General features: G+C 48.4%; 1 protein-coding gene across 5 annotated transcripts in view; it reads right to left on the minus strand.

Moving 5' to 3' along the window:
- Nucleotides 1-16275: 16275 nt before the first annotated feature.
- The window catches only part of LOC138504372 (uncharacterized), a 30664-nt gene continuing 25671 nt past the window's right edge, over nt 16276-21268 (minus strand). For all 5 annotated transcript variants that reach the window (XM_069624830.1, XM_069624829.1, XM_069624827.1 and 2 more), the window contains one exon: nt 16276-20813. In XM_069624830.1, the coding sequence (XP_069480931.1) occupies nt 17459-19810 (2352 nt within the window). In that variant the 5' untranslated portion in view covers nt 19811-20813 and the 3' untranslated portion in view covers nt 16276-17458. The remainder of the gene's footprint in view (nt 20814-21268) is intronic.

Raw genomic sequence — 21268 nt, forward strand, 5'->3', positions numbered from 1 at the left:
CGACCCCGGGACAGACACATCCAGTCTCAGGCCCGGGGGGGGGGGCTGCTCAGGGTCGTCCACTTGTTTCCAGCAGCACCTGCAGCTGTGAGTACGGACTGTTAAAGATTGGTATTCCTTTGTAGTTAGAGAGGGCAAATACATGAATAATGTTTCCATTACAGGTACTGTAACATATCTTGTGAATACCTTTGATGAATGTGGAGTGTGCCATTGTTTTGACTAGTAGGATTGTAGATGCATGTGGTAACTTGTTTTGTGTCACAGGCGGAGTGGTGAGGCGGTCCTAGCATGGGAGGAGAACTTTGACACTGTGGTCTTTAGCCACGAGCAGCTGTGGAATATCCGCGTTCAAGCCCAAACCGATTGACGGGCACTGACTCCCCTTGTGGACAGCTGAGACTCCTTCACCTGAAGTCAGTGGTCCTGAAGATGACGGACTGGCAGTCCTGAAAACCAGACCCAGGTGGCCGCTTTTGCAAATTGCAAACAGCGATTGGCACGGGTGACCCCTTGCTTGATCAGCTTGTTTTTCTATGTGGCTGGAACCGCCCCGATTTGCTGTGCTCCAATAAAACTGTGTTCTTTATGTTTCCAAACCATGCAACTGTGTCTGTGTAGATTATATTATGGATGTGGACCTTGGACCCATGGTTTTTTATTAAACTGATTGGAGAAAGGGGGTGGGTAGAGTGGGGAGGTCGTCCCCAGGAGAGTATCCAGCATTGCAAGGGGGGTGGGGGACCAACAACAAAAAAAGTTCTGCTAACTCCCCCCAAAAGCAGGGTGCACAATTCCATATAGTCTCATTTGTGCCCATAAACCACCCGCCCCCGCCACAATCTACTTTTTCGGTAACATTAGTGGTAGATGGCATTATAACGCATAACAAAAATAAATAAAACTGCAGAATTATTACCGATGCAGGAAACTTATCTATTAGAGTTCTGTCCAGGCACTCTGGGGCAAAATACATACAAACCTCCTAATTTACATACGGATTGCTCCAACAGAAATGACTTCACGGAAAAGGACATTGCAAATAGCATCATACGTTTTTGATACTTGGAGGCACCATGAAAGCGACTTTAGAATACGTTGCCATAAGTAAGCCAAGTGGCAAATAACTTTGTGGTGCAAAGTACCTAAATTGCACTATTGTTATTTATGGAGCAACTCTATAGTCAGGCTTTTTTTTTTAAAAAAAAAAAACAGCCCGATATATTAACATAAGCTCTGAAGTGAATCACAGAGCTACAGATAAGACACAGTGTGATTAAATGATCTTCCCAGGATCACACGTTTTGGCTAAAAATGGCGAAACCGAGATGTGGACAATTTAAGCAACTGAGCACATCTTCACAGGTTTAGTTGATATATTTATTAAGGTGTCCCTTTGCATTTCATGTGCTTAAATAATACTTTATTTAAAGCAAAGCCTAGGAAGTAAAGCACATTACATAAGAAACTACCCTTTCATAATTAACTTTACACTCTATACATCATTTTAGAAATATATTGAGCAATAAGAGGATGGCTTTAGTTTTATTCTCCCCATCCTTTATGCAAAGTCACAATAGCATCATACAGATTAATGTTAGCCTAACAAATCCCCATTGGATAAAGCCATAGGCCCTCATTACGACCCTGGCGGAATTCGGAAAACGATGGCGGAAATGCAATACCGCCATCGAATAGCGCTCGGTGCGACTATGACCCGTCACCGCAAAGTACGAAGCCATTAGCGACACCGTAGTGAACGCCAACGCTAACTGCACCAAGCACGCGCGCGCGCGCCATGCCAAACCGTAAACACCACCATGGCGCAAGGGTACGCTAATTCCGACCCTAGCGGACATGTACCTAACGCCATCAAGCATGGCGGAATGTACCATTCCGCCATGGTGAGAAGTACGGCATCGCGAATCAACCGTAAACGGCCCCACTGAGTGCCTGTACACCGCTCCCTGCCCACAAAGTACAACTCCCCGTAGGTGCAATGAAGTCACAATGCAACCATTGAAATGTACAAGTCACCCATGCATGCCAACGAACAAATGAAACACAAGAGGGGCCAATGGGAGCTGCAGGGCACAGATGGCACGAATACAGAAGCCATCCCAATGGACATGACCACAGTCCCCCACCAAGAAACGCACGCAAACACAGGCACCTGTGACCAGCAATATTCCGAAAATCACATCATTCCACCAGTCCACCTGGCTGACCGGCATCTGTTACACAAAACCCAATCCCCCGGCCCTGAGCATGACAACATTCAAACAGTCATATTGGCAGCCCCCATCCCTGACCTCACGGGCTTCGTAGGCAAACGCGCCCAGTACAGTACCACGCAACTAAACTCCGAAGCTGGAACCCAATGCAGATCTCCTCACAATACATCGCTCCCCAAATAGGAATATGCCACATCACTTGCAAAGAAGAACACTACACGGGCCAAATCAGAATAGAAATTTAATGCACAACAAAATCACCAAGCCCATACAGCCATCAGGCCATGAACTCCAAAACACATTTCACCATTGTGGGCTGCATCCGCAAGAAATGACCAGCCACTACTTGTGTGACGCCCTGTTCCATCATGGTACACAGAGCCACATTCACGTACGAAAAGGCAACATGGAAGCGCACAGAACCGCAGGGCCGTCCCAATGGGGAGGTACTAGTCCAGCTGAAAGGCCGAAATGTTGCTCCGAGCCACTAGTACTGCGTAAGGGCATGTGGCCTATTGGCGATCGTCCCATAAGATCGTAATGCTGCTCCACTGATTAACACGAAGCAGCAGGTGTCGGGAGTAAAAGCCATCTGCAGGAGTGGCATACAGATGGCAGTGGCAAAAGGGGAGGAGATACCTGTCAACCAAAAGAAAAGAAAAAGAACAGAATGGCCATCAGAACTACATCCGAACAACTCACTTCAATGATCACACTGAATCCACAGCCATATGCATGTTAGCCCACTCCAAAGGATCATCACCACCCCAAAACCACTTGCGACTCATAACCATCTATATCGAGGTGTAAACACCATCACAAACGAGTGTACCTGTGCATGCGTCTGTGAAAACAGAATCCATCTGATGGGATTGTTAACGTGCATGGACACAAGTGTCTGAAGGCGCGTCGAGAAAGGGAGGGCTCAACAAGGCCAGATAGACGATGGTCCCACTATGGCAGCCCTGCATCACATAGCGCAGGGGAGGCGGATAGATTCCAAGAAGCCCTGAACATGGCAAACTCTGTATCAAATCACCTGCCCATGCATCCATTCATCATTCCCTCATCCCGGTATAAAAACGCCTGAACATTTACTCACATAACATTAGAAATATCCATTGAGTCTGTGCGTTATGCAGCCTGCAAAATCCACAGTGCCCCAGCCCGTAATTCCAGTGTTGCGAAGTAACATGTATTTGGGAACGTCCGGCCTCATCGCCCACGTCGCTATTGCGCATCCCAAACTATTCATATCAATCATTGCTTCCTCGCCATGGCCCCTGTCTCAAGGACATTGAACAATAGAACGTTATATTTGCAGTCAGACCTGTGGGCATCTCCTCGCCGCGAGCTGAAAACCGAAAGCGCCGCCCTTCGAATTCCTCATTTGCAACATCACGTCGAAAAGGCATCTGTGGCCGTTTGAAATCACAAATTAATCCATCTAGTGCGGCTGTGTGTGAAAATGGCAACTGCCTTCACCCACAAATGGGACGCCCCGCCCGTCGGTGCAACTCGGTACAGTGATGCATGAGGGCCCACCGTTACTCGAGTACTACGTTCCACTGACCCTTCACAAGTCTGTTCGCGACGGCAAAGATTGTATGTGAAACAATGGGACCATAGCCGAATGTACAAATCAACAAATGTTACACGGCCATCGGGTACAAATACATGATTGCAATAGCAAGATGCCATTACCGAATTGCAGCGTTGTGTGCGGGACGTGCTCGACCAAAGGGGAGAGCAGCTTGCACAGGTGGAATGAATCACCACAGGTGGAGGCCATACAGCCTGAAAACACATAAATTGCACACCCAGTCTCCTCCCACAACCACACCCACTCCGAAATGCTACCGGCAGGACTCGCGATGTTGGCCCTGGGGGACCTGATAGCACTGCAAGTACTCCAACTCCAAGAAGAAGACGAACACCAACTACAACCGGCCGCACGGAGGAGACGCAGGAGGAGGAGGAGGGCAAGGCAGGGCCAGCAAGGGCCGCCAGCACAGCCACTACCACCACGCAGGCAGGCCGCAATCCCACGCCTCCGAGCACATCCGTTCAACCTCACTGATGAGCAGATCCACACCCTCTACCGTTTGGACCGGGACACCATAGCCGCCATTGTGGACATGACACAGGCTGACCTTGTCAGCATGATAGATAGCCCAACCGCCATCCCACCCCTACTGAAGGTGGTGTCTGTACTCCACTTCCTGGCCACAGGCACCTACCAGCACACAGTCGGACAGTTGCATGGCATTTCTCAGCCACTGTTCTCACGGACACTATTGCAAGTGCTCGATGCCCTCCTGCAGCACGCAGACGACTACATCTCCCTACCACGCTCGGAGCAGGAAATTACAAACACGAAAGTGGGATTCCATGCACTTAGCGGCATACCGTGTTGCATTGGTGCCATCGACTGCACCCATGTTGAATTGGTCGTCCCACATGCCATGGAGGCCCAGTACCGCAACCGAAAACAATTTCATTCCCTGAATGTACAAATGGTGTGTGACTCCAACAGGATCATTACACATTGTTGTGCCCGATTCCCTGGATCTACCCATGATTCTATGGTCTTGAGGAACTCTACAATACCACGCTACATGGAGCGACACGCAGGGAACAGATCCTGGCTACTCGGTGAGTCTCATTACATGCATGATAATGTGGGGTATGTGATTCGGCAATGACCTGGCAGGAAGGGGGGGGGGTGTGCGTACGTAGCAATGGCATTCCACATAATCCGTTTATCGTCCACATACAGGTGATGCTGGATATCCACTGAAGAGATGGCTCCTCACACCAGTCCGGAACCCACGGGACCAGCATGAGGAGGACTACAACCATGCCCACTCACGTACCCGTGTAGTCATTGAACAGGCATTCGGCCTACTGAAGACTCGTTTCCGCTGCCTCAGCAGGTCTGGCGGGGCACTCCTGTACCGCCATGAGAAGGTTGCAAAGATGGTGATGGCATGTGTCATGCTCCACAACATGTGCGTACGTAGAAATGTGCCCATGCCCCCTGACGCAGAACTGCAAGCACCTGATGATGGTCATGATGAGGGTGGGGATGTGGCAGCACCTCAAGGAGTCTGCGAGGCACCGGAGGGCCGTGACATTCGTCAGCATCTCATTGATGCATGCTTCTAGCACTCACGCCTGGTGGCTGATACATGGACACGGTACTCGTGGCACTGTGTGTGTCTGGTACATGCACAATATGGACTGTACGCCTATGATGGCCTAGTACACAATGATCATTGTCCACACATCACATTGGTTGATCGTGCACTGTTTATGGCATATGTGATATCATATTGAACACCCTATCGACCCGCCACCCAAGTGAGCCCAACACACCCCCTCCACCCTCCTACCTCCCCCCCGAACACCAGTGTCCAAAGATGCTCATTGTCAGTGGGCTGTCGCTATTGCAAGCCCCCTCTGCGGGTATCAGGGGCACCCCTGCCTGTGGAGCGCAGGTTCCTCCCAGATCTACGTTGGGGGCTGCCCTGGACGGAACTTGCAACGGATGATGTCTCTGCCTGCTCACGTCCATGCATGTCCCTAAGGGTTTGTGAGAGCTCAGAGAGCACACGGCGCACTGCGGCAAGTTCGGCACATACGTCTGTGGACGTCGCATGCAGTTCCCCCCTCAGGCTCTCGGTGCTTCTCTCCATTTGGACACTCAGGCTCTCGGTGCCACTCTCCATTTGGACTCTCAGGCTCTCGGTGCTAGTCTCCATTTGGACTCTCAGGCTCTCGGTGCTACTCTCCATTTGTGCCCTTAGTGTCTCTGTACTTCTCACCATTTCTGCCCTAAGTGTCTCAGTTGATGTTTCTATGTCTGCCTTAGTGCCCCCACATTCATCGGCATGGTCCTTGAGGAGCGTGGCCAGTTGCTGCTGTTGCACGATTAACTGGTCGAGGGACTGTTGCCTCTGCTGGGCCATGGCCATTTGCGGGGGTGTCACAGAGGGGCTGTTGACCTCATGTTGCCTTGCCACAGGGCTTGTGGGGGATGGCCAGTCGTCGTCTTGTGGGTGCCCCTGCGTGGTATCCTCATGTTGTACGGGATGGGACAGACAGGGGGATTGGGACAGGTCATGGATGGATCTGACTTCGACATCCCCGTCTTCTGTGTCGGAGCATGCTGCCATGAATGGGGTGTCACCTATGGTGCTGCTGCCACCAGAGGCAGTGCCTTCTGTGGCATCCGTTGGGGGGACCTGTGGTGGTGGTGTTGTGGGCATGCTGGCTGCTGGGGTGCCTGTTGATGTTCCCTCCTCTGTGCTGCCACCTGATTTGTGCTGCTGCCGTGTCTTGATGCGTGCAGCTGAGGTGGAGGGTCTTTGGCCGTTGGTCTTGGCCCTCTTTGCAGGTGTGCTGGTAGGGGTGTCCTGATGCTCGTCGTTTGGATCGGACCCTGTGGTGGAGTAAAGGAGGGCGAGGGTTATTAATGGGTCTGTGGGTATTGGAATGGCATTGTATCACATGCATTGGGGTGGTACCTGAGGGTGATTTGGGTCGGGGCCTTGGAGGTGCTTTCATTTGTGTGTGGAGTGAGGGTGCAGTTGTTTGGCAGCCTGCAGTTAGGGTGTGCCTGCTGCACGTGTAGTGGGTGTTTTAGGGGTTTTTAATTATTTATGTATTTATTGTGAGTTTTAAAGTGCGCTATCAGGCCGATGTGTGTGGACGTTCTCCTGGACATGTGTTTCTGTTGCACTATGTGGACACATGGTACTTCACATGATTGGACATTGTGGATTTAGCATTGTTTTATTTGGCCCACCTACCTGAATCTTCGGATGTCTGCACTCCTTTCTCCATCCCTCCGACTCCCTCTATGCTCTCCATTCCGATGGTGGAGGCACAGATTTCTTCCCAGGGGGTCAACTTGATGGGTGATTCAGGACCTCCGCCGGTGGCTGTGGCAATGTTGCGGTTGGCAGAGAGTATGCTGCGGACGCGTATCCGCAGGTCGTCCCATCGCTTTCGGCATTGCTGTGGGGTGCGGGGTGCGGTCCCCACCGCACTTACCCGCTGTGCCACCAGAGCCCATATGGCCTTCTTGTTTGCAAGTGCCGTCCTGGTCATTTGTGTGCAGAAGACGACGGCAGCATTCTCCTGGAGGGTCTCTGTTGGCACGGTGAGTTCCTCACGGGAGAAGTGGACCTGCCGCTTGCGGTCGCACGCTTTCTTCGCTACTTTTCCCATTTTTCTTGGTTTCGCTAGGGTGGATGACGGGTTGGGGTGTGTCTCAGAGTAGTGTTTTTAGTGGTTGTGTGGTTTTAGTGGTTTTATAGGTGTACGGCGGGATGTTTCCCGTTCCGGGCCCATGTTTTTACTTCCGTTTCCGTATATTTACGGTCACCGTACTTTCCGGTAGGCGCACACTGCGGTGTCCGCTGTGATGGGTGGCGGTATTGCACCTAGGGCGCCGTACGGCGGCGGTGTGGGCCGTTTTGGGGTCATTTCCGCCATCGCGGACTTTGACCTTCCGCCATGCCGTGGTGCTCGTGCCCGATGGGTCGGAATGGGCCGCACTTTGCTCCTTCGTGCAATGGCGGAAACGCTATTTACGCTGTGGCGGTCCGGTCAGTCACTTTCCGCCAGGGTCGTAATGAGGGCCATAGTCATTATTTCATAAAGCCTGCAGCATTATGCACCCTTCTCACTGCCTATCACTCCCTCCCATGCACATTTCTAAAGGGACAAAAGTCCCTGCTAATAGCCCCCTCCCTCCCATCAGTTCTTAATTGCTCACATTTGCTCACGGAGCTCCTTGGGACATTTTCCTGGCCGCGGGACACCTCTCCCGTTTAGAAAGGGTAAGGGGTCCTGCTGCCAGGACAATGAGCATGCAGAAATTGCTCAACACACATTGTCCTCCATTCGGGACACCTTTCCCGTTGGGCACCCTCATTGAGGTGCCAACGGGAAAGGTGTCCCAGTGACAAATGTCCTAGTCAGGCTCTCAAAAGAGCCTGTGGGGGGGGCAGCTTGCCCCCCTTGCTCGGTACGCCACTGGTCGTCCCGCTTTACCCGCACAGCTCTAGTGATGGGGCACTGTTTCACACAGTGCAGTAATTCGCCTACCCTGAACAATGCATCCCGTGGTCCACTGTTCTTCCGGGTCTGAACAAGAAGCCGCGCAGACAACGCTCTACTGGAACCCAGACACAGTATTATCAGGCACCAACTCTGAGGCTGTTAGGAGACACCCGCAGGAGTTCAATGTAAGAACACCCCCATTATTTTAGGGGTTAAATGTCCGTTGGCTCAGTTGTGGGGGCTCTCAGGCGCATAACTGCAGCTGCGGTTCTCTACAGGGCAGCCTTCCAGGAAGTTCTCAGATGGTAGGTGAGCCCTGGGTGGTGGCAGGCACATCCCTTCCTGCCGCAGACACAGGACAGGGCTACAGTGTGCCCCAATGCACCAAGACCAGGTGGCGCTGCAGATTACGAGAGCGCAGCTTCCATCTTTCACAGATGACATTGAATGGCTGGTTCGGTGAACACTTTCCACTGGAACGGAAGGCATTGCACCGGAGGAGGACCGGAGGAAAGGTTTGCAAGAAGAATTAGTGTTAGATTAAAACTGGGTGAACAAGGTATGTGGGGTCATCAATGTGGGTCTGTTCGTGACTGTGGGGAACAGGCTGGTCCTTCCCGCAGCGCACAGGGCTGGAGGTCACACCCTGCTCAGAGGACCGGGCACACACTCAATGTATAGCCCATCCGGGAGCAGGGCACACACCCGGAACCTGTGCTGGTGGGTTCCCTTGCACCTAGTTTAGGGCTAGTCACGGTCTCAGACAGCATAGCTCTTAGACTTCTAACGAGGTGCTTTCATATTATGGCGCTGCTTCACTTTCCCTTTTGAAGAGGACTAGAGGGTAATCACAGCACAAACTCGTCAATCTATGTCATGGCCACAAGGCAAGAACCACAAGCTCCACTACATAAAGGGTCTAGTTGGACCCAGTCCTGGCGCCTTTGGCACCAGGCTCATGAGAAAGTGTGCTCTGCACACTTATTCTGGTGCATGTGCTATTTTCTCCCCTGCAGGGCCTCCAGGTCAGACGTGGCCATAGGAGTGCATTGGGCTGCACATGCAGCATCTTCTGAGAGTGGCAGGGTGGGGCCACAAGTCAGAACAAATGGAAGTTGCCGGGACCAGGCTATTTAAGCCTGCCCCCAACCGCAAGTGCTTCGTGTTAGTCTGCTTATAGCAGCGTAACGCTCTCCGCCGCCTGAAGCACATCTTACCTGATTCCAGCAATAACCATCCCTGAAGCGCATCTTACCCAATTCCAGCAGCAACCGCAGTCAGAGCGCATCCTTACCTCATTCCAACAGCAACCAAGTCGGAGCGCATCCTTACCTGATTCCAACAGCAACCGCAGTCAGAACGCATCCTTACCTGATCCCGACTTCCAGCCTCAACACTTATTCGGGAGTCCATCTTCGGCCAGCATCATCGCGGATCCACCCGCCGGCAGATCTTCGGATAACAGCTACCCGGTCTGAATTCGCCATGCCATCCCTGCAAGAGAAAAGGACAAACAAGGTTAGAAAAACTATAAAGATATTACGCTCAAACCAATCCTCGCGCTTGACCTAAGAACCAAACTTACCACCTATTGGGACATCGTGACCTCTTTTTCTACATTGGGGCTCGCTTCTTGCACCGCAATTCCGTTGGGCCTCATATCACCTATTGGGAAGAAAGAAAGAAATTACAAGAGATACGGATAATAATCAAGGAAAAAGACATTACAAAAGAACACGGACAATAATCATTATCGAAGGATACTTACCTTTGAAGTGGTTCAGCCACAGCCGGTCTGGGCTGCCATGCACATGGACCAGTGAAGAAACTCAGTCTATCTAAAAGTGCCCCTGCAGTGAGAAGCAGGAAGGAGAGCTTGCCACCATAATTAAACAGGTGAGACTATATGGTTAGGCGCATGCTCACCACATTCTGGGAAGAAGGGTGTGGGGAGAGCACAAACACATCACAGCATTCTCACAGCCTCTCGTATTCTCGCAGGGGCAGTACCAACAACCAGCGCAGTCCACAACACAGGAGCTGGGGAAGAAGCCTGACCAAGGGGAGTCGGTTCCAGAGAGGGCTGCACCGTGCCCCAACGTCTCCGCAGAGACCAGGTGAGTGTAACAATCTAGCAGTAAGCTGGGTGTATACTGTTCCTTGCTGTGTGCCATGCATATACCGTGCCCCCAGGGCTGGGAAACTGAGTATTGGTCTGGAACAGCAGTTTCTGCTGCAGAGAAAGTGGCAAGACGTGTCCCGCAGTACAAGGGTAGTGTGTATAATTGGTGGTGCAAACCATAATCCTTCTAGAAGCTCAGGGTAGATGCCACGCATCCAGGGCAAGCCTATCTTTGGGCACACAGATTTTGATCGAAGGAGACCGGTCCGGGGGTGGGGGTGTTGGTAGCAACCCTGGTGTTGCACATTAGTTCTTACAATGCCTATTGTCATTGCCCACCTGCAACGTTCGGGTAGATCCTTACTGGGATTGGGCAAGATGGTCCCTGCTCCTCAGTGTATGTTTCTGTAGGGTATATTTACCCAGCAGCAGCGACTGGTGACTGCCGCTCATAGGTGCTTTGTATCATCTGTCACACATAACCAACACCTAAGTGTTGGTGCTGCCCCACAGGCAAAGGGCAGAGTTGGTGCTGCTCTTGGCTACCCGTTTCTTGTGTTATAGGTACTGTGTGCAGGAAGGGGGCAGTGGGTGGAGTAGATGGTGGTGGCATCTGCCGTTGAATATTTGATTAGTTCCTTGGAAAAACGGAAAGGTGGTTACTGGTTTAGTGCTTGTGCGTTCAGTGTTCGAAGTTGAGGGGAGCTGGGAGCTATTTAGCTCCTGTGTATAGCCTAGAAGAGCCTGGTTACCCTGACAATAACAGGCATCAGGAGATACTTTTGACTCCACAGGTCAACCAATGACGAACAAATACATCTATGTGAATTTAACTCTGTGCGTTTGGGACAATTTATAAATAAATATTAGGACTCCTCTGTACAGCATTGGAAGCATAAGAGGTCATAAACCATAGCACAATGATAAGTTTGCATCTTGTGTGGAAACTTGATTTGTGGAACACTATGTACTAGCTCCTTGTTCCCCAGTGTTAGAACCTGGTCACGGATTAATGCTGGCAGGGCCGGTCTGAGGCACGGCCAGTGTGTGCAGTGGCACAGGGCCCTGCTAGTCAGAGGGGCCAGCAAGAGACCAGTGTCTGCTTAAACTGCTGTGCAGTACGAACCTTGTGTGAGGCCACTGTGTCGCCTGCCAACCTCTTGGGGATCTCTAGGGAGACGCATCCCTTCCCAGCAGCCCATCAGATGCTGCAGGCCCTTTAATGACTGCTCATTACATTCTTTCCTCAAGCTGCGCATTAAGTGGGGGTGATTTACAAATGACGGCCCATTTAAGAGGCCATTGTTTTGGAGGAGACGTTTGTAATGTTTCTGTGTTAAAATGCAAATAAGCATTTTCATTTTGAAAGCATACACACACAAAGGACCAGTTAACTGCCTAAATCTAAGCTCTCCTCCAGGCCAATTACAATAAATCAGACAACATTTTTAAATTGGCTACTTTCTTTTTAGATGTTCATATTTAATGCCCAAAAAATAATTTTTGGTAGAATGTGATATTTTCATCACATATATGAACCCTTCATTTGTAAATCACCGACTCTGAATGAGGTAACCTTTTCACACATTAAATGTGGTTTGTTATGTCTTGAAAATACTTTTTCAAAATTTTAGGGACATTTTTTGCATGTTGCTTAATTGCATTCTGGTATTTGTAGTCTCCCAGTCAAGATGGGGGAATAATGCCATAATTGTACAGTTGTTGCTTAACATATTTCTGTAATGATTTATATATTTGAGCGGGCACTCATACCTTACTATGGTATGTGTACTTTTCAAGTCATCTTTATAAAGCAGAGTATTTTTGAAAGCCAGAAATGGGGTTTAGGTGGGGAATGATGAGAGGTCAAGCAATTCCTCAATATTTGCCCAGGATGTGGTAATAGAGGTTACAATCCTGGAGATTGGTGCAGTTATTTTTCCTCGATTGTGGCCATGTACTGCTTTTCACGGCACAAGTGAAGGATACATGTGGTGCAATTTCTTCTAAGGTCAAGTGAACTAAACTTGTATCGTTTACTTTAAGATATGTTCACTCACTCTTCCGAGTATATTCTTGGGTGCCATCTTTTGATTTTCGCTATGGGGCAAAAGTTCCCACACCGAGTTAAGCATGGGAGCCGTACCCATCTCCATGTCAAAACACCACATTTTACAGCACCTTTATTTATTGATACATTTATAGAAAGCACACAAACCTCATGCCGCAGGAATATGAAAGACAACATGTGATTTACAGGAATGTCTAAACGTATAACATTTCAGCAACAGTCTCCCAACCTGATCATTTGCCTTTGCAACTTTCTGCAATAGGATCCCCTGCTATTCTACACCCGGTGAACAGTTTTGGCCTGCTTACCCTCTCCAATCAAGGCTCAGGGGGTTCATTAATCAGGCTACCTTCTCATTTTGTAGTGAGCAGCACTTAATAAACGTAGTTATTGCTATTCTTTTTTTGGGACACTCAAAATAATCCTCATCAGTAGCTTGTGAAACAAAAGCATATCTCTAATTTGAACAATATGCCCAAATATACAAACAATAAAAATAATCGTGAAACTTCTGCAAAAACAGCAGTTGGGATCAATTAGCTAAACACAATCACCATATTTTTGCAATGCCTTCCACAGTGTTTTTAAACCAACGTTTCAAAGGAACTTTTGCAAACAGTATTCCTACGAGATGGTAAGAGATGCGTTCAAGTTCCTGAATTGGAGAGTGCTCTCAAATCCAGCCTTCACCACTTAACCGACATGAGAGTTCCCGAACCTTTTATCACACTATGCCTTATCTGCCAAAATTAGTAGTCTGTACAAGGAATTCAGAGATCTGCGATTTCAAAAAAATCACATCCAATATTACCAAATAGATAAATGTCAATATTGACAATTCATATACTGGATGTCAGTGTATGTGTCTACTACCTTACACATGGCAACATAATTTAAGTTCCCACGATACCTTTGCATACTAACCCCTGCTTTTGTAGTGAATTAGCAGCAGTAGGTAAGGGCGTGGGTGTTGTGCTGAGACTATGGTAAATGCACACTGCAGGATGGAGGTACCGGTGTTGATCTTATTCCGTACAAGGTATAGAAGAATAATTCCAGTGGGAGCTGGGGGGCTTCTTATATCACCTCGCCCTTCATACATCACCTCAGTATATGGCCAATATATTAGGTGGCTGTGGGCATCTGTCTCTCGTTCTTATGTCAAATGCAAAATTATGGGAGCAGGGGAGGTGTGCTCTCTGCTCCTTTTCACCCAAGTACATGACCTGGGTCCTATGAATATTAAATACTGGCAAGTTTGGGGCTGTGCCGGAATTGTTTGTGGATGTAAATAGATACTTCCTGTTAGGACGTGCTGACTGTTCTATTATGAGGGAGTCCCCCATTGCCTTGTTTTCCACCCTTCCATCGATGCATGCAAAGGTGAGGCTAGGTTACAGGGAGCCTGCTTTTGACAGGTGTGTTCGCTCCCCGCAGAACCTGTGTGTCGGAGGCCATAGATGGATATCTGGCACCCATGTTGAGAACTTATGTGAGAACAGAAATGGTCTCAGAGCTGCTGCTTGGTGCACGTGCAGCAGAAATAAATCAGAGCTAGACAAGTCATCATTTTTTTATTTAATTTCCATTTATAAAGCGCACAACTGCCCTAGGGCATCGTGGCGCTGTTACATCACATTCACTTGGGTGCAGGCAAAAAGCAGTGTACAGTTCCCATTCAGGGTCATAACGTATTAGGCGATAAAAGGGTCATACATATTAGACGATAAACAGCTCCTTGGTTACAGTGGAACAAACAGTTATTTGAATAATATGGTTTTCAGAGACTTTCTAAAGGCTAGGAGGGACGTTTCCTTCCTGAGTTTGGGGGGTAGTAGGTTCCAGGATTTTGGTGCCAATACTTCAAAGCTAGTACCGCCGGCTTTGGCTCTGTTAAAGACAGGGAGCGCGAGTTGGTCAGAGTAGAGTTCTCGCTTGGGTCTGAGTGATTGTGAAGAGTGTATCCGATCAGCTAGGTATTGGGGCGCTGATTGGGAAAGAAATTTGTGTGCGATTGTGAGCACCTTGAACAATATGCATTCTTTGATAGGGAGCCAGTGGGCATCTTGTCTGGCCTGGGAGATATGCGCTCTCCTGGGGATACTGAGAGCAGCTCAGAGAGCATTGTTTTGTGCAATTTGTAGCCTGTTAATGTTCTTGGCAGAAGTACCTAGCAGAAGGACATTGCAATAGACCAGTTTGGCTCCTATGGTGGCTCTGGCAATGTTGAGACAGTTCTTGGCAGAGAGGTAGGGTTTTACCGCGTTGATGATTTTAGTAGTGCAAGCTGCTGATGAGGAAATGTAGCTGACTAGTCTATTCATGGAGAGCGTGGAGTCAAGAAAGACTGAGTGTTTTCACTGCAGTTGAGACTGGGATGATCGCGTTTTCAATGCTGAAATTGCTGTATTTGGTGTCCAGTTTTTTTTAGGGTTTCCTTGGGGCCTACAATTAGGAGTTCCGTTTTATCCCCGTTAAGGCATAGGCCGTTTGCTGCCATCCAGGCCTGGATGATTGCCTATGTCTGCTGTAGTAATAAATAATAAAAGTACACTGTGTATGTGCCCAAGTTGAAAAGGAAGATCTTCCTGGAATCATTCTGGAAACATCCATGGCTAGTTCAGGGAGATCATCCGAAGCCATCCTGAAGTAGGTGTATAGGCCGAAATATTTAAATGACATGACTCTAGAATTATCACAGAAACTACTCCAGGATGAGTTCTGATTACTTCCAGTAATGATCTTGTGTTACTCCAGGATAACCCCATGACAACGTCAGGATGGGTGGGATAACTCCAGGATGACCCCAGGACAACTTGAGGATGGGTGGTAATTACTCCAGGGTGACCCCCATGACTTCAGGATGGGTGGGAGGGATTACTCCAGGGGGACACCATGACAACTTCAGGATAGGTGGGAATTACTCCAGGATGACCCATGAACAACTTTAGGATGGGTTTGGAATTGTGAACGATTATTGCAGACAACTTCAGGAGCAGTTATTTCATGTTGCTTCCAAACAATTTAGGAAAAGGGTTTTAATTCCATGTGTGTAAAATGGGTGGCATTACTACAGGGTGAGTATAGTTAAACATATGGCTAGTGTACTGGAAAACCTCAAGGGAATCACAGCCATCACTTTCCATCTTGTCCTTCTTTGCTAGAGCACTCAAATGTCATTAACAAGTTTGTGGGTTTAGTATACAAAGCTACAAATCTACCCTACAATGTCATGAACCAACCTGTAAACTCCCTCATTTCAGTACTCACCTCTAGCCAACATGGCATCACACCCAACAAACTCCAACAATTACAAATCACTGCACTTAAAAACACACTTTCAGTGACCTAAGCAGAATCTGTTAAAGGTCTACCTGCATGGCAGGCTGCCGACCACTTCACCCAATATCACTATGAGCAGCTAGCAATAAGTTCGATCATTCACCACACCCAAGAAAACACTAGCTGACCCCCTACAGAAATCAATAGAACAAAAACATGTACCATTTACAAGTTGTCACCAACCTACAAATTCACCAGATAGTTCTACACACAAGAGCACTTGCATCTTCAGTTCACAGAGCACCGTGTGAGCTACAATTACATTGGGCCTCATTACAAGTGTCGGGGGGAAATTCTGCCGGGGTCGGCCGGGCCGTCCGCAGACCTCCGGGCAGGGAGGCCCCAACTCCTCCCGTATATCCCAGATGAGATAGAATATGAGACACACGCAAGAAGCAAGGTGACTCTGCTGTTTATTAAACAAAAACGGCAGGGATGGGTCAAGGAGCGTACGCGTCCGTCCTGACACACACACAATCGTGGGGCTCGCAGGCCCTTTTTACCTTAGTATGACGCGCTACTTGCGTCACCTTAGAAAGTTAGCAAAAAACCTATTGCCACTCTTAATTGGTTGCTCAAGTGGTAGGGTTAGTATAGCATACGTATAGAGGACAATATTAGTGGACAAGGGTTAGTCAGGTGATATATCTGGGTTGTCCCTACAATTAGATACATGAGAATTGTTACATGAAGACTACTGATGATTGGTCAATGTTAATGGCGTAAGTGATAAGAGCCCCATGTTCTGATTGGTGCGCCCGTGAGCTTCCCAGCTTGGGACCATCGCTGTTCCCAGCTCTCGGTGTACCTGTCATTTGCAACAATGTTTCACTATGAGACAATGTGAGGACTTATTCATGAGCTGGAAGGCCGACTACTCCCACTGTCGCAGATGTCCATTGAGCCTTTTAAGTGTGTCTGCCTGTGTCTTGTACCAAGGGATCCAGACGTCTTCTTTGTCTTGGACTTGGCATCCTGTCAGGTTCGGCTTGGTCACGTGAGGTGGGACCGTGTTTGAGGCAGATTTTTGCACAATTAATATTGTTTTTCTACTGTGTGCCTGGTTTAATTTGCAGGTGTGACTTTAACGTTGGTGCGCGGCGTGCAAGGTTGCAACATCGTGCCCTTGATGGTCTGCTTTCGGAATGTGGGTTTGCAACATTGCGACCTTGGCTGTCTGCTCTCGCCGGGCTCATTTTGCAGGATCAGCAACCTGACTCTTGTTCTTTTAACGTCCATGGGAGCTCTTGCTTGCGGCCTACTTAGGCCTGGTGTATAGGTGGAACCGTTTGGTGCACAGGCGCTTTAGGTTATAGTATCATATTGTCTTATGACCAGTATCGTGTCTTCGTTATATTTCTCATTATGGTACCTGGGTTTAGGAGAAGCGTAAGCAAGCTCTTTAGATGAGTTCATGATGCGTCTTGCGTTTCTGCATTTTGAGAGCCTTTGTGGAAAATAATAAAGATGCACGTCCGTGAGTATGTCTGTCGCCTATGTCATAGCACTGAGTATATTCTTCGTGTAGATTGGTGCGGGAGTGTCCAGTGTGTATATTTGCACAGGTGTGCTGACCGTTGGCTAGGTCGTCATGGCATCTCTAACGACGTTTTGGTTTTAGTCTAGTTGATCCGTGCCGCAGGTGTCAGCATGGGCAGGACGTGCTGCTGGGCAGGCAGATGGACACATCCGTATGTTCCTGTACCAGGGTATTTGGTCGTCTGGTAGATGGGCAAACTCTTCTCGTGGCGGGTGCCTGGGCCGTGATCCTTTAGGCCAGGCGCGAGAGGGGAAGGACGGGAGCCTGTTTTTCCATTCTCCCACTTCAGTCCCCCCTCTGGTCGACTTGTCGACCACAAACATATCCTTTTCGTTATCTCCTCTTACTCTCCATATTTTAGTTATTCCTCCTAGATGTCCATAGTGGTTAACATGATCTTCGAATGACCAATACATATATTCACATGTTCCTCCAGGAGTACAGTATACCCATTTCCCTATGTAACTCCTGGGGTTTCTTGGGTTCTCGATCTTCACTGAGGGTGGGTCCAGATGGTTGGTGATGATCTGGTTGCGCAGCTTCTCCCTCTCTTGTATTATTATGCCTGCGTGTTGGCCATCATCTGCTGGCATCAAGGGGTGCATACCGACCATTTCAAGCAACTCGTCGGTGGTGCGTGCCTTCCAAAATCTTATTATGATCAGTGTAGCTCCAGCCAAAATAGTACAACCAACTATAATTTTTAGTCCATCTGACAGCCAAGATGGCATCCATGACCATAATAGCGAAAACCAGCTCTCATCCTTTTTCACACCTTTACTTTCATCCATCATTTTGGAGTGCATCTGGGCCAATTGTGAAACTGCTTCTGTCAGTGTACCGTTGTCAGCATCGTTGGCAGGAATGAACGTGCAGCATGATTGTCCTATCTTTGCGCATACTCCTCCTTCCATGGCTGTGAGGAGGTCCAATACATATCTGTTCTGGAGTGCTACCATCCTTACAGCTCGCAGCTCCTCTTTTATTGCGTTGAATCCATTTACTGTAGAATTGATGGTCATCATTAGTTCCCATCTAGTTATCTGGAGCCATTTTGCGTTTGCGTAAGCCTGCAGTCCCGGATGGATTATTGAGGAGAAGAACATTGCTGCTCTGCTGAATAGTCTGTGTTCTGGCGGAATTGAAGTGAGGGCCGTTTCCGACCTTCCCCATAGGTAATTTCCAGTCAGAGGTTCTCCTTGTCTTTTCCTTCTATTTAGGACGGTATTATTGCCGTTGGTCCTGTTCCCTTGCTCCTCCTGAGGTGGTGCAGATCTCTTCTTTCTCTTGTCCCCTTCATCCATTTTGGGAAAGTTTGCCACATTCACATGCTTCTTGGGTACCACTAGTGATGGTACATTGACGTGCACCATCGTGCATACACCATTCCACAGAGGGGGCAGTGTGTGGTATGCCTTTTCTCCACAGGCCCAGTAATGGTCCATTATTACTGCTGTTCCTGCTCCCCCCTCAGGTAACTCCATCACGCTGGCACAATTGGTGTTGTATCCTACGTCCACCTCTCCTTTATGTTGGTAGCATACCTTAGGCGCAGTCAGCGGCAGTATTGTTATTGGGTCTTCATCCGTCTCTATCCATGTGAGCATTGGTACGTACTTGATCCAAGTCGTCCAACATCTGTGGTTGTGTGCCTCGATAGTTGAGATAGTTTCCTTTGTTACCATGTTGCTTCCAATCACTCCTATCTCCCAATTGTTGTCCAAGTACACCTTCCCCGTTATCGTCACCAGTGGCCTCTCCCAGCATCCTAGTTTACCAGGAACTTCAGTGGCATACCAATCACATGGTAAATACTGCAGTGTTACTTTCTTTGTTTCCCCTTTTGCAGGACCACTTGTTATGTATCTGAATGCTTCTGCATGTAAACTGCTCTTGTGGTAACTCAAATAAGTCTTGAGGAAGTTGTTTTCGTATGGGTACGAATCTTGTGTTTTCCACACCATATGCACCACTGTCCCTTGAAATCTTCCTTTCGTTTGGAACAGTGCCAAGTATATTATGCATCGTGCTGTCTTTTCATCTATTTCTGTGGCAACAAATGTTCGGGAAGCGCTCATGGCGTATGGTATTAATGAGCAAACGTAGCAGCTGTCTTCTGTTGTCTGCTTACCAATGCGGGTCATGTGTTGGTACCATATGTTGTTTGAGACGTGTGCTGAATCTTGGATATAATTATCAATACCTTTATTATCTGAGTATGTGCTGCGTTGAACTCTATTTTGCTTGTGTATAATTTTACTAGTATCACCTGACGTAACACCTGTTGCAGCTGGGGATGGGGGTGTATTAGGTTTGGGTACAGCAATAATATTGATAGCACAGCTGTACTGCCATACAGAGGCAGCCAAGAACCCGGTGATCATCAAAATCCCTATTATTTTTATTACATATGCTAACTTCACCGGCATTTTTGCTCTTACCTTGCTGCGGTCCGGCAGCGTATTCTTGCGACGTTAAAGTTGCCCGCCTGAAAATTCTCAATATGCTGGTTATTAAATGTTAGTTGTTGTTGTTTAAGCTCTCCCTATAAGGTAGTCATTCAGTGCCCAGGCAAAGAGCTGTTCCCACGCCAATCTAAGCGATCTATCTCTTAGGGCAGGCAAGTATGGGTGGAGGTGGGGCATTGAGTATTCTATGGCCAAGAGGAATGCTGTGTAGTACACACGTACCCTTCTCTTTTTCAGGTACGTTGGCCTTTTTATTTCATATACAAATTGGTGCGACAATTCTTCTGGGTAGTCATCGTCTGAGGGTACCATCTACTCCTGGGCAGTGAATTTGTTAGTTATCTATTTTCTTAGCAGTACAATAATACGCAGTTCCTGCATGTGCGAGAGAAAAGAAAAGAAAGCATTCACGTGTTTACATGTGTACTTGTGCAATACAATGTCCTTTAGTTCAGTTATTACTCGTAGTGGGGGTAGGGGTCAATGGGCAGGGGGTTTGGGCTCAACTGGCGGAAGTATTTTTACTCTTTGAGCGTGTGACCATGGGGTGGGCAGTATGGGGATCACCCTTTTCTTCTTTAGTTATTGTCTCTGGGGACTCTGGGGAGTGACAGGGTATGGGAACACTTGGGTCGTTGGCTGTGATAGAACTCTCTTCCTCCGTCGGCGATGTTGTTGTTGTTCTTCCAATGGACCTGTCGGTGGCGCTGGGGCGGGTCTGGAGTTTGTAGATCTTTACATCGTGTAGGTGGTTCCAGGCACGCTTATCCTGTAGCTTTACTGCTCTCGTTGATACCTCCTCTACTAGATGGGAGCCAGTAAATCGCGGACTGTTCCACTTCCTATTGAAATTGCGAAGTAGTACGTGGTCACCTTTAGCAACTTTACACAGTCTTTCTTTTTCCAATTCTTTATCCGCGTCTTCTTGTTGATTGCTGTTAGACCCGCCCTGTGTGCGCTCGAGCTGTTGAGACACAAACACTACACTAGTAATCAAAGAAGACACAGATTGGTACATTTCATCACCAAGAACACTCGCTGTGCTTTCGTCGTCGGTAAATGCTCTTGATGTTGGCGTTAGGGGAAGGCGCATTTGACGTCCGGTAACCACCTCGTGTGGGGTGATGTGGTGGTCGGACCCTGGTCTATTCCTTAGCTCAAATAGGGCTAATGGAAGGCAATATAACCAACTCTTCTTTGTTGTTTGCTGTATCTTTGCGATTGCCTCCTTTAATAGGCCATTCAGGCGTTCACATACACCGTTGGCCTGTGGGTGGTATGCACATGCAAATTTATGCTTTATGTTCAGGAAGGATGTGATGTGCTGGAACATTTCGTTTGCGAAATGTGGGCCATTGTCTGACCTTAACACCTCGCACACTCCCCATCTTGGGAAGACCTCCCTCACTAGGAATTTAG

This window comes from Ambystoma mexicanum, chromosome 11, assembly GCF_040938575.1.
Source record: "Ambystoma mexicanum isolate Mex_15411 chromosome 11, UKY_AmexF1_1, whole genome shotgun sequence".
NCBI lineage: Eukaryota > Metazoa > Chordata > Amphibia > Caudata > Ambystomatidae > Ambystoma > Ambystoma mexicanum.